Here is a 14,266-nt window from a genome sequence, read left to right as displayed (position 1 = left end):
TCAGATATAGGATTTGCAAATATTTTCTCCTATTCCATAGATGGCCATTGCACTCTGTTGATTGTATCCTTGGATGCACAGAGGTTTAAAATTTTGTCCAAGTCTAATTTATTTTTTTAAATATTGTTGTCTGTGCTTTGGGTGTCACATCCAAGATATCATTGGCAAATCCAATGTCATAAAACTCTTATTCTAAGTGTTTTATAGTTTTAATTCTTACAATTAGGTTATTTGATCCATTTTGAGTTCATTTTCATATATGGTATAAGGTATGTGTCCAACTTCATTCTTTTCTGTGGATATTGAGTTTCCCAAGACAACTTGTTGAAAAAACTGTCCTTTCTCCCATTAAATGTGCTTTGCACCCTTACCAAAAAATCATGTGCCTATATATGCAAGGGTTTACTTCTGGGCTGTATATCCTATTCCGTTGGTCTATACCCATAAAATACTGTTTTGTAATAAGTTTTGAAATCAGAAAGTGTGCCTTCTGAGATTTTGTTCTTCTTTTTTTGTGATCGTTTTGAAAGAAAACATTTTATTCTGAGATAATGTAGATTTGCATGGAGTTGTGGGAAAGTAATACAGAGAGACCTCATAAAACCTATACCCAGTTTCTCCCAGTAGTAACATCTTGCCAAACAATAGCACAATATCACAACTAGGATTTGACAGTGACGTCTGTCAAAGATACAGTCAAGATACAGATCAACTCTCTCACCTCAAGTCTCCCCCATATTGCTGTCTGTGGTCATACCCGCTTCTTCCTCCCCTCCCACTTGCCTGTTTCTGACCTCTGGCTACCACTAACGTGTTCTTCATTCTGTAATTTTATTATTTCAAAGATTTTATATAAATGGAATCATCCAGAGGTACCCTTTGTGAATTGGTCTTTTTAACTCAACATAATTCTCTGGCAATTCATCTGCATTCTTTTATGCATCAATAATGTGTCCCTTTCTATTGCTAAGTCATGGTTCAGGCAGTGACTTTTTACATTTTTATTTTAAAGAAAAAAATACAGTCACTGCATCCTGGTTTCCTGTATTATGTCTTCTTGACCCTTTTGACATATGTGGTTGAAAGAACTGGGGTCACCAAGGAGATAGGAGAAAGCTGGAAATAAACAAAAGCCCAGACCTGTCTTCAGGGTTTCTCTGTGCATGACCTTTGGCGAAAGACCTCTTTTTGATGCTGAAATGTTTTCTTTAAATACATGGGGATTCCCTGGCTGCCCAGGGTTTAGGACTCCGTGCTTGCACTGCAAGGGGTATGGGTTCAATCCCCAACTGGAGAGTTCAGATCTGGCAAGCTGCATGGCATGACCAGAAATGAATGAATGACTCAGTTCAGAATGGACCACTGGGAATGGAGTATTGTCACCGGATGGATTTCTCCTGCTCTGTGATACGCTGCTGTCTTTTCCTTATCATGTGGAATGTGTAAATCCAGACTTCCAGTTTGGCCCTCAGGTTGGCTTTGAATGAAGCATGGAACACTCTTCCTAGCAGAGAAGCCATCAAAGGCTTTCTTTCAGTGCATCTTCCACGTCACATACATACTGAGTACTTCCTACGTGCCAGGCATGGGGACATGAGATGTGAGTGAATGGTACACAGTCTTGGGTGTCCTAATGCTGAGCTTGGATTGAAGATCCCTACAGGTGTTGGATCATGCACCGAATATATACCAATACACAGAGCTCCATGGATACCATGAGGAGGATACACATGAATCAGGAACATCTCTTGTCATCAGTCTTAAGAATCTTATGTGTACATAAGCACAGAAATAAGAATAAAAGATAGAAAATAGTAACCTAGGAAAGGTACCAGGAAGTACACAAACCCTGAGAGCCCCTCTGTGCCCGGGGCCTTGTCTTAGTCATTCCTGATTATTTAAGCCCAGGGCCTGGCAGTTAAAAACACTTCATCAGTGCGGTTGGTTAAGTCTTTGATTGATGGATGGATGGATTGATGCAAGATGGCATGGAGCCGATAGTTAAGGGAAGAGACACCTGGAGATGGGGTGGGTCTTCTAAGCATAGGGCGCAGGCATTGCGAAAGCATAGTGCATCACAGAAAATTCCAGTGCACCCATTATGGGAGACCCCAAGTGATTTAGTTTGGCTGGAGCAGAAGGATGCAGGAAGTTATGGGACAGAACAAGGTTGAAATGACCCTGGAGCCTGCATCTATAGAGCCTTACATCTTGTTTTTCAGTAGCAGTAGAATGTTCTTCAAGACTTTTTTTTTTTAATGCATGAATAAACTCATCTGAGAAGGAAATGGCAAACTACTCCAGTAATCTTGCCTGGAGAATCCCATGGACAGAGGAGCCTGGCAGGCTATACAGTCCATAGCGCCTCAGACAGTTGGACATGACTGAAGCGACTTGGCATGCGTGCGAGCATGTGGAACTTACAAGAGAGGGCTCCTGGCTGACTCCTATTTGGCTTTGTTGTCCTCATACTGTTCCATGACCCTGTGAACCATCCCTTGACCACAGCTTAAAAACATGTCCTGTCATGGCAGCTCCCCCATGGGAACCAGGAATGGACTTAATGATATCAAACCAGAAAGAACCCCAGGGGGCTTCATTAGGGGCCGCATCACCGGAATAGGGCAAATAACTTAAAAATCTGTCAATATATTTGCCCTTTGGATGGAAAGTATTTTCAACGGTCAGGGCCAGTCTCTGTCAGAAACAGTTGGCCTTGTCACCCTGCCCTAACCTCTTTTCCTTCCTTTTCTTAATAATCTTATATCTGGGGCCTCCACCTGCCAAGAGAAGAGGTGACTGCTCTGTCTTTCCTGTTCTCAAGGAAAGGTTGTGAAGGTCTATGATATGAGGTTGTTCTAATATTTGTTATACTTATCACTGCTGGGTAGAAACTCATGGTACAAAGCCATGTCTTCCTGCTCTCGGGAGATTCACATTCCTTCTCTTTCTTGTGAGTTTTCTTCTCTTCCTCCATCACGTATGATGTGCATTTTAATTCCTCACAGTCAACCCAAATCACCTCATTCAGGGTCCCTGCCTTAAAAAGCAAAGTCAAGTTTAACATGTGCCTTGAGTAGCTTCTGTGGGCCTAGCACTGAGCTGCGTGCTGTGGGGTTCTCTCTTGTATTCATTCATTCGAAATGTGTTTATTGAACACCTACTGTGTGCTGGGCAGAGAGGCAAAATATGTGCCCTCGTGGAGTTTATGTTAAGAACTTATAATAGTTGGGGATGCATTGTTATGAAGCTTCTTAGTGTGTATGACAGAAAAAGCTATAAGCAGGAATGCCAGAATGTGCAAAATTGACTAGGGGTGGCCCGTATTTGTGAAGCCTGGGGTTATATCCTGAGCTCAAAGTGCGTCTTTATTGGAGCTTTACGATGGGCCTGTTTTCCCCACCTGATAGACAAATGTTGGCTTGCACAGGGTCAGTAGGCGGTGAGTGATACACACGAGGTTTGAACCCAGGCAGTCTAGGCCACAGCTTTGACCACTAGTATACACCGCATGGGGCTTCCCTTGTAGCTCAGTTGGTAAAGAATCTGCCTGCAGTACAGGAGTCCACCTGCAATGCAGGAGACCCAGGTTCAATCCCTGGGTTGGGAAGATCCCCTGGAAAAGGAAATGGCAACACACTCCAGTATTTTTGCCTAGGAATCCCATGGACAGAGGAGCCTGGCGGACTACAGTCCATGGGGTTGCAAGTGTTGCACACGACTTAGCAACTAAACCACATATACTGCATGACCTCAATGTAGCATCAATGATAAGAGTCAGTCTGGAAGGGACTTCTCTTGGGTGGCCTGGGCAAGCTGTCAGGAGTGTGCGTTAGTGTTGAAGGCTTGGGATGGGGTGATAGGTTGGAGCATAGTTGAAGAAAAGGAGTTGGACCCAGGCAAGCCTGGCGTCTTCCCCAAGATGGGAAGAGCAGAGAAGGCTTGAGATGGGAAACCGAGGCCTTCAGGAGAGGGGAGCACCAAGCATCTCATATTGAAGTTGAAGCTCAATAGAGGGATGGGTTTTGATTGGTGGTGTTAAATCTGCAAGCAGGGGTCTCTAATGGAATGGAGGTGTTGCCCGCCCTGGTCACAGAGTCCTGGGTGCCTCAGCCAGGTCTGAGGAATCACATTCAGAAGGTTCCGTGACCGAGAGTAGCTACCTGATGGACTGGCCTTGGCAGCCTCCCCTTCAAGTCCCCCAGGTCAGAGCAGCAAGCCTTGATCTCTCTGCACAAGGCTTTGGTCTGTCACCTGCTTGGAAGTCTCCAGCTCCATCTCAGTTGGAATTCTAACTCTTGATAATTGCTACGACCAAATGGCGGTTGCATCTCAAGCTCCCTAGGACCAGTCCCTTCATGGATGGGTGGGCTATGAAGAAGCATTCAGCTGGGGGCTGAGCATCAGATGGACACGACGTTTTTGTTCCAATTAACGCTCTCATTTTTCTCTGGTGGGACTGTATTTTGGTGTTCTCCTTCTACACCTCACCTCTTTTTACACTTTACCATCTCCACTGCTGATTACCACTCTTCTCAATTTATACATTTCATTAATATATTACTTCCATCCTTTTTGGTCATTAATAAAGATGTTAAATAATTCTGAACCAAATTCTCACCCCTGTAGGGCCCTATAAGGCACTTTCCTTTAATTAGTTGTGCTACCTTTCATCTCTCTCATGTCCTTTGGTTTCAGATTTCCAGCTGGTTTTTTTAATCCATGTGACTTTTTATCCAGTCTCGTCTGAACTAATTTCACGAGTGAAAATCTGAGAAACGTTTTCCTTAATGTTGATTCAGGTCCAGGCTTACAGAGAGCTTTGCTGTATTCAGATTTTTTTTTGGAAACAGATTAATAGAGTACAATTTGGTCTTAATAAATTGAGCCTTCCTAATGTACCTCTTTCTAATATTCTTTTCAATCATAATGGTAGTTTCTCCATTAATGTCATGGTAATTTGCATTGTGTTGATGTCAGGTTTCACAAAAGGTACTCTTCCTGTCAAGAGTAATCCTCTTAGACCTTTCCAGAGATAACTAGTTCTTAGTGGTTGTGCTATTTCCGGTGTCTTATAATGACTTTGTTTTTAAAAAAATAAAATAAAATAACTGGGTATTCTGTAATCACCTAATTAACCAGTTTCTAATGTGCTTTTTTAAAATATCAAATAGGCAGTGATTTAAAGCCAGAGTTCCAAATATTTTATTAAATAATTTAAAATTGTGCAGCCATTTAAAAATAACTCTTAAGTCTTTAAAATGTAACTGACAGGAAGTAAACTGTTCTGAGGTTAATTGTTGGGCAACCCAGGGCTCTAAGGGTTAGAGCCAATGGTATTTTGATTTGATAAATGGAAATCCTTGGGCATAGGATGAGGGAGGAATCTCACTCCACAGGGCTGTAAGGAATAATCTCTTTGCATCAAGCTAAATTATGTTTTTAAATTAACCCCTTGTATGTGTCAGCTTATGGGACCTGCTACTTCATTTCAGGTTATGAGTGAAGTCTTGATTCAAATACAGAAATAGATCTAGAATACTGAGTGTGTGGCGAGATCATTCTTGGCCTTTTGTATGTACTGGATTTTTAAAGACTATTTATCAGTAAAAATAGCAAGTGTTGTATTTCTAAGAATTGTAGGCATATAGTACAGCCATATAGGCACACTGTCTTTTCTTGTATATCTGTGTTGTTTATTTAATGAGGTCTGCTTGGTAGCACTTTAACTCACTTATTAAAAGAGGTTCTCCAAGCAGACAAAGGACAACTAATCTGACCCTCTTTGCAAGCAGATCTGAAGCATCTGCTTTCACAGAATAGACCAGGGCTAGATTCCATCCTAGAAACCTCTGTCAACAATAAGGTTTTAAAACAAAATCCTTTTGAAAGTAGCAGGACTGTCTCTACTCAGGGGGAAATAAAAAGTTAATCAGGTGACCTGGCAGCTCCTCTGATGGTGTTTGTGGAGCTGTTTAAGGAGCAAACTATAACCCTCTTTAAAAAATCTGTTTTAGGCTAGTTAGAAGGCTCTCTTTTTAGCCTCTCCTGAAAGCAAAGAAGTAGCATTTACTTGGCGTGTTTGAAATTTCACTTGAGCAGACATCAACTGTCTAAGTAGAAGAAGCGAGAAGGGCTATCTGCAAAGAAACCCGAGGATCAGAGCCAAGTTGGATATAAATGTGAAGCCTGCATCACATTTATAGGTAAATGAAGGTTTACCTAAAGCCTCTTGCTTCCCAAAGAAGACAGTGGACCCGGTAGAGCAGGAGTCCGCCAGATTTTTTTCTTCAAAAAGTCAGACAGTAAATATTTCAGGCTTTGCAAGCCACGTGATCTCTGTTGCAAAGACTCAGCTCTGCCATTATAGTGTAAACGCAGTGACAGACAATGCATAAATGATGGTGTGGCTGTGTTCCCAAAAAACTGTATTTATGGATGCTGAAATTTGAATTTCATGTGTTTACACATGTCATGGAATATTCTTCTTTTGACTTTTTTTTTCATAGGCTGCCCAAGAACGAGCAGTGGACTGAATTTAAACTTGCTCCAGGCAAATCTAAGAATTTGCTTTCTCCTGATCTAGTGCACCCAGAGGTCCTGTGTCCCCCACAGCACCTCGTGCCATCCCAGGGATCCTGTAGGTGTTTAACAAATACCTGTTCACTTAGCTGGCATCCTGTCAGAGCAAAGAGTAAGCCTTTTGGTATACAACACACACTTGACATTTGCGAGGGATTTATTTCCACGTCTTTGCTAATCCCCCCCATTCCAAGTACCACTCTTGCAGATAATTTCCCCCATAAAATGCAGTCAACTCTAACAGAATAATTAAAGTGACCCTCTCAGGCCCTCTGTGATTCTATAAATACAGGACTGAAGTCCTTTACTAAGTGATTAAAATAAATTCTGCCACCGAAATCAATTCCCTGTCACATTATGTCATTGCTGTGATGACATTAACAATGAGTTTACCTCAATCTGGAAAAGCAGTCCATGGTGATCATGAGTGATGGTGACTGTTCCCCCGTATAGCACCTGTGTTTGTCAAGGAGCAGATGATAAAATACCCTTTCAGCAGGTGGGCAGCACGGCAAGGCCATCCTGATGAGCATCATACATACAAAGGAGCAGTGGATAGTGGGGTGCTCGAAGAAGCAGGTGGCAGGCAGGTGCTGGACATGAGCTTCCCCAGGGTCTTAAGTGGCTTCCTCCTAGACTTTATCCTCTAAGTGGATACACTCGGTATTTATGACTTAGCCAAACTCCACATGATTAAGCATCTCTGGACCTGGGGGTCATTTTCAAACACTAGGAGTGTGAGTATGAAAATTCACTCATACTAAAGATCTGCTGAGCTTTGTATGGGCTAGAATCTTAGAATCTTGCTCTGTTTGGTCCATATTATAGAAGAACATAGACTTACTGGAAATAGTCTACAAAACAACTATTCAATGAGCAAAAAGATAGACAATGGCATCTGTAGAGAAAAGTGAAAGAGATCAAGATTGGTTTGTCTTTGAAAGGGAAAATTATTCTTGCCGTCAAATAAAGGGCTTTTTTTTTTTTAAGGGGAATTTGATTAGATGTTGCAAATAGAGAAGTAAGGTGTATAAATCTACATGATATGGGGCCCCAGTTATTCCAAGGGAAACTTTCTTGATAGAAAAAAACCTGATAAAGCTTGTAATGGGTTCCAAGGAGGAGATGGTATCTACAAACGTGGAATAACAATGGGTGGCTCCAGGAGTTTAGGCATCCAACTACTTGATATTAGGTGACTTAACTGGTTGGTTTCTTAGTTTTTTTTTTTTCCCCTGCCGTATACTCCTTGAGTCAAATAGCTTACTGAAACTAACAAACAAAAAATAGGAACTGCTTTCTTGGGAATTTAAGTTATCCTGGATGACATTTATTCCAACTTGATGATGAATCTGTTGTTGACTTACAGTCAGTGGACGCCTCATCTTTTACTTCATTTTGTTACGTTGTGAGCCTCCAGAGGCTGTGAGGCAGTAAGCATGTTTGAGAACTCTAGTGATATCTCACTCTTCAGACAGAATATCAGACTCTTCAACTGTATTTTCAACTGTCTTGTGAGACAAAGACTAATTGCTTTGACCTCATGCTGTTGCATGTTGAGAGACGTGAATCTGCAGCAGTCCTCCTTGAATACATTGATTTCATTAAACACTGTCTGCCTGTGTTTGCAAAATGTTGTAATTTCCCAGTGATTTCTTCAAACGGCAGTGCATAAACAGATTTTTTGGAACAATGCCATTTCTTAGCTTTGATCTTGTGTTTTAATCTTTTCTTTCCAATAGGTCTTCTCTGTTACGTCCATTGAGCCACAGAAAATATCGACCTTAGGGAAAAGTAATGTGACCGTCACGGGAGCAAACTTTACCGAGGCATCGAACATCACAATGATCCTGAAAGGAACCAGTACTTGTGATAAGGATGTGTGAGTTGAAATATTAGTGATTTATTCTTGGTAACATACTGAAAAACTAAAGCTTATACCAAAGGAATAGCATTGAGACTATAATCTTTTTATGATTAATTTCTTTCCATGTGCCAATGTGAGCCACTTACTCTGTATATTTGATATAACGTGATTTCAAGAAGTCAAATCATTTAAGCACCACATTGAAGTTAATTGTGAGAGAATCTGCCATGTAACCCCCAACACCTCAAAATACAGTAATTCCAGGACGTTGCCTATTGGGATCCTGATTTGTTTTCATGAACAAAATCAAGTAAGTTGAGGAACAGACATCATTTTGAAGATGATCACTTAGAAAAATAGTTGAGTACCTTAGAATTTGATGGGAAAATAGGGCCACTCTTCCAATGTATTACTGAAAGTTGAGAGGACAAATTTTCTGATCCATTTTATTCTTTTGTTGCATTCTCTGTATTGTAACTTAGCATGCATGCATTGGAGAAGGGAATGGCAACCCACTCCAGTGTTCTTGCCTGGAGAATCCCACAGAGGAGCCTGGTGGGCTGCCATCTATGGGGTCACACAGAGTTGGACACGACTGCAGCGACTTAGCAGCAGCAGCTGTACTGGAATGGTTTCAGGCTCAAATAATAACTAAATGAAACATCTATTAGTGTTAAAAAGAAGAAAACACCCCAACAGAGATGACTTCTTTTCCCTAACACATTCTATCAATGAAACTTTGAGAGAAGAAAATCTCGGTATTTTACTAACACTCTTGTGTAAATGTTACTCTCCAAAATGAGATAAAGTAACAATAACATAATAAACCATTTGAGTTTTCTGCTTGTTAGTGTTTAGAGGTGTTGGCTAATTTAAAGTAGAAAGATGTTGCTATCTACATGATGTAGAATACTGAGTTTGTTCCCACCGTGGAAATGTGTCAAAGACAATCCACTGAAGCATGGTCTTTTGGTTCTTAACTACTAAAACAGATTTGGACAGCATTTTAATTTGCCACACTTATATACTGAATTCTTTGTTTTAATTCATTTGCCGCATCTAACCATCATCCCCTTCCCCTCCTAGCAGTAAATTTGGGATGTCTGTCATTTTGATGGAGAAAGCTACTCCTTGGATGCTCTTCTCTGTTCTGCTATTTACCAGAATTATCCAGCACACATTAGTGGCTGTATCTATGCGACATAAGTATTTTTGTATCGTTTATCCTGGCTAAATACCTCGCTGCAAAAATCTTTCATTTTGTGTAGTGAAGTTAGACACCTGTGTGTTCACTGAAAGGCAATCAGCGTCACTGGAAAATAAGGCGTTTTTTAGAGCATTACCCTGTTTCTGACTCTTTATGCTCTCATTTCAATTCCGAGTGTGTCTTGAGATACTGCAGTTATTAAATTAAATGACTAAGAGAGACCTTTCTGCATGTAGCATTTCAGTAACCACATCTGTGTAGTGAACCCAAGTTCACGAGCAGTAAACGTAATACCCAGTTAATTCTGTATCAGAGTTCATGCCATAATCCTAACCTCTCTCAATACTGCATTTTTTAAATACCTAATTATTCCAAGGAGAAAAAAATAAGAATAGTAATGGAATGATCCATATTTCTGCCTCTCTCATTCCAAAATTGATAAACAAGTTTGAATTTTAATGATCAGCCAGTTTACAATGAGTTTCCTAGAGCTTTGCTCTGAATATAAAATCTTAGAATGTAAATTTGAGGAAGTGTCAGTACAGACTGGCTCAAATGTTTCTGAATTTGCCTTGTTGTTAGAATGAATCTGTTATTACTGCTTAAAGGCTGTGGGCATTACCATCGATAATCATGTACAAAGCCTTTAAGTAATAATAGTAGATTCTCATGTGGTGTAATTATACTGAGTGTTATTCAGACACAACCCCGTCTTCATGACTTGTGCTTTAGAGGCTCATTGTAGATGTGATATACAGAGGAAGCTGCAGAGGGAATGCTGTAGAAGGCTTTGCTTTGACTCCCAAAGGGTGTTGAGGGCATGCCCTGCAGATTTCAAGAGCACCCAGGACAGTCCCAGCTAAATTCCTGTCTGGAGATCGTCAGGAGCTCTGATGCTGGTTGATTCCAAGGCCCCTGGGCTCCTGGCATGGACTTTAGTGGTGAACTCTTTGTTCTTTGAATGGCAGAATCCATCTCTGCCCAGGGTTGGGTTCTACCACACCTTCCCTGCAAGTGCTTGATTGATTTTCAAGTCTTTCACTATGGAAATTTCCAATCATACACAACAGAGAACCTCTTCATATCCTCCAACTTCCAAAGTCAACGTTTTACCAATCTTATTTCATTTATCTCCTCCACATTTTTGAGAGTGACGGGAAGATGGAGGCTAGAGTTTTTAAGAGCATATCCCAGGATATCGCACCATATCCTTTGACTCATGACTACTTCAGTATGTACGTGTAACAGATAAGGATGGTGCCATGAGCACACTCAAAACGAATGGCAATTCCTTAATAAACTTTGATACCCAGTCCACTTTGCATTTCCTATTATATTAGGGCTTTTTAAAGGCTGCTGCTGCTGCTGCTAGGTCGCTTGTCGTGTCCGACTCTGTGCGACCCCCCTAGACGGCAGCCCACCAGGCTCCCCTGTCCCTGGGATTCTCCAGGCAAGAACACTGGAGTGGGTTGCCATTTCCTTCTCCAGTGCACGAAAGTGAAAAGTGAAAGTGAAGTCGCTCAGTCATGTCCGACTCTTAGTGACCCCATGGACTGCAGCCCACCAGGCTCCTCTGCCCATGGGATTTTCCAGGCAAGAGTACTGGAGTGGGGTGCCATTGCCGTCTCCATTTTTAAAGGCAGTGGTTGCATTTCCTTCTCTCCCCACTTCTAAGGGAAATGTAAATAAAAACATAAAAATGCACAAAAGAAAAAGGAACGCAGCCCCAGATAATGCCCACGCTGGGTAAGTGGGCCCTGATTCATCAGTAGCTGCCCGCGGCTGTTCTGATAGTTTGGGGGCTGTTGTAGTTCAAATGAAGTTCATATCCTGTCTCCTTAGGTAATCGCCTGTGCTAGCTATCTGAGTCACCGAAGAGCTCTCTTCTACCCCTTTATAGGATACAGGTTAGCCACGTGGTAAATGCCACCCATATGCAGTTCTCTCTTCCATCGAGCCGGAAAGAAATGAAGGATGTGTGTATCCAGTTCGATGGCGGGAACTGTGCTTCGGTGGGACCTTTGTCTTATGTTGCTCTGCCCCACTGCTCCCTCATATATCCTGCTACCACCTGGATCAGGTACTTTCTAGAGTGTATTTTTCTCTTGTTGTGGTTAATAGGGCCATATGTATAAAGATCATGGATTTCACTCAATAAATATAGAAATAATTGTCATAATTTTCACAAACTTCCTCTTTAGGATTTATTCTTAGAAAATAAAGCCATACCTGAGAGGTAGGTAGCCTCCCATCATCACAGTAAATGCTGTGAGTAATCTTGTTTTATTCTTAGCTGTGGCTGCCAGGAAACTCACAGCTGAAACGTTTGTTGAAATTCTGGTTTCTCTTCAGATTATGTTTGTGTTTCTCAATGTCTATTCAACTGTAACTAAGCCTGGGTTTCTGATACAAATACTTAATCCTCTTCACTACATTTCACTCCTGCATATGCCCCAAAGCTTCTTCCTTTTTATAGCCTTCATTTTATAACCTTTAGAGTAAGTTCTTTTGAACAATTTCAAGAAATTTTGGGAACTATCTAAATGAGAAGCAGTGTCTACATTTCAAAGATACTCCCTATGTGAGAAATGGAAATTTCCAAAGAAACTCTTGCAGATGACTCTGTTATATTAAGAAAAAAAAATTCTCCCCCTAGTTGAATTTAAATTCACATTAAGATTTTGGAATATAAACCTAAAGATAGTTTCTCCACCTAACACAGCATGAAACTAACTTTCAAAGTACTGTCTAGGTAAAACTACAGATGAAGCTTTGTTTAAAAAAAAAAAGGAAAATGAAAAAAAAAATCACTTCTAATATTCTCATTTAAGATGAAGTGAGAGGTGGATGTATTAGGCTGCTAGGGCTGCCATAACAAAGTACCACAGACTGGACTGCTTAAATGACAGAAATGTATTTAATCAAAGTTCTGGAAGCTATGAGTCCAAGATCAAGGTGCTGTCAGGGTTGATTTATCCTGCAGCCTCTCTCCTAGGCTTGCGGAGGGCCATCCTCTCCCTGTGTCTTCACAATGGTTTTCCCTCTGTGCCTGTCTGTGTTATAATCTCCTTTCTTTCTTTTTTTTTAATAAGGACACCTGTCATATTGGATTGGGACCCACTCTAATGACCTCAGTTAACCTTAATTCCCTCTTTCAGGGTCCTATCTCCAGAGACATTCATGTGCTGAGGTCCTGGAGGTTGGGACTTCAGTTCCACTCCTAACAGCAGCATGAGGAAAGCTGACATTTCCAAACCAAGGCTCTAGCATGGTTCTCCCAGCCGTGGGTCTCAGTCCTTCCTATAAATAGGAGCAAACAGTGATGCAACACTCCCCATATGCCAGGGTGTCAGGTCTTTTGACTCAGGAAATCCTCACAAGACCACGGGGTCCCCTATGCATAACCTTTTTTGCCAATGAGGAAACTGGGGTGTGGAGCGTTCAGACAGCTTGCCCAGGCTCCCGGGCAGCCTGGCCCAGGCTTGCTGTGCTCAGTGCTTTGTTGTAAGATAGGAGGTTTCCTAATGTCTCATCACCTGTGACAGTCTGAGCCAGTGTCTCTCGGTTACTCCTGGGCAAGAACACGGCTCTGCAGTCTGGCCATTGGCAGACCACACTTGGCCTGGTTTTCTAGTAACGGTGACAGGCTGGTGTGAGGCCAGCTCGACCTTCCCCCTGGTGGCTGGAAGGTTCAGGGCTTAACACCTCCCCTCTGCCCTACACAAATCGGCCTTCTCACGTCTACCTCCTGGTCTTGTCATCATGGGCTCGGCTGGTTGACAGAGCTGACCTGTTCAGGCTCCTGTCCCTTGGAATGAGTGTCTAGTGACCTAAGTGAACAGGGGTGTGAGGGCCGCCAGAGCTGTGGACAGCTGTTTATTTCACATCTAATGGCCATTTTGCTGAAATGCAATTATGTGCTAAGAATATGTGAAATCATTTGGCTTAGTTTTGGAAAGCTAGGACATAGTTGTTATTTATATGATTTACCAAATAGGAATTTAGATTTGTAATGTCATTTATAATTTTACCTTGTCCAAAGTACTCCCTGTCTCCCTACATAAAATGTAATTGGTAGGTTGGGAGTTTGATTTTGAAAATTGTTAGATTGAAGAGTCTTTCTATAGATTAAACAGCAATCAAACAAAATTCTGTTTAGTGAAACCTTTTCAAGGTGCAGCTGATGATCTAATTATATGGGGTAACATGATACAATAAAATTCAGAATTCTAGAAAAGAATCTGGGCATTTTCCTAGAATTAAAACAGGATCCAACCTGAATTTTTACATTTATGTTTCTTAAAAAACTATGATCTGTGGCCAGTATCATGAAAAGACATAAAAATGTCATGCATTGGAAATTAAAATTTATTAATTTGCTCTCAAACATAACTGAGTTTAATATAAATTATGAACAAATGATGGTTTTATTCACAAATGCAAAATGCCTGTGTGTGTATCTATGAAACTCCTATTTTTTTCTTGCAGTGGTGGTCAAAATATAACCATCATGGGCCGAAATTTTGATGTAATTGACAACTTAATCTTTTCTCAGGAGGTAAAAGAAAAAAACGTAAGTCTTCAGCTGCTTTGTAATAATAGTTATAATC

The 14,266-nt window shown here is 41.2% G+C and overlaps 1 protein-coding gene across 2 annotated transcripts in view; it reads left to right on the top strand.

Annotated features, from left to right (window-relative positions):
- PLXNC1 (plexin C1) overlaps positions 1-14,266 on the top strand; it is a 157,124-nt gene that overhangs the window by 82,634 nt on the left and 60,224 nt on the right. For both annotated transcript variants that reach the window (XM_025284337.3, XM_044941823.2), the window contains exons 10-12: positions 8,325-8,464; positions 11,557-11,736; positions 14,145-14,229. In XM_025284337.3, the coding sequence (XP_025140122.1) occupies positions 8,325-8,464; positions 11,557-11,736; positions 14,145-14,229 (405 nt within the window). The remainder of the gene's footprint in view (positions 1-8,324; positions 8,465-11,556; positions 11,737-14,144; positions 14,230-14,266) is intronic.

This window comes from Bubalus bubalis, chromosome 4 (assembly GCF_019923935.1).
Source record: "Bubalus bubalis isolate 160015118507 breed Murrah chromosome 4, NDDB_SH_1, whole genome shotgun sequence".
NCBI classification, from domain to species: Eukaryota; Metazoa; Chordata; class Mammalia; order Artiodactyla; family Bovidae; genus Bubalus; species Bubalus bubalis.
The sequence above is the reverse complement of the archived record's forward strand: the minus strand, read 5'-3'. Positions and strand labels throughout refer to the sequence as shown.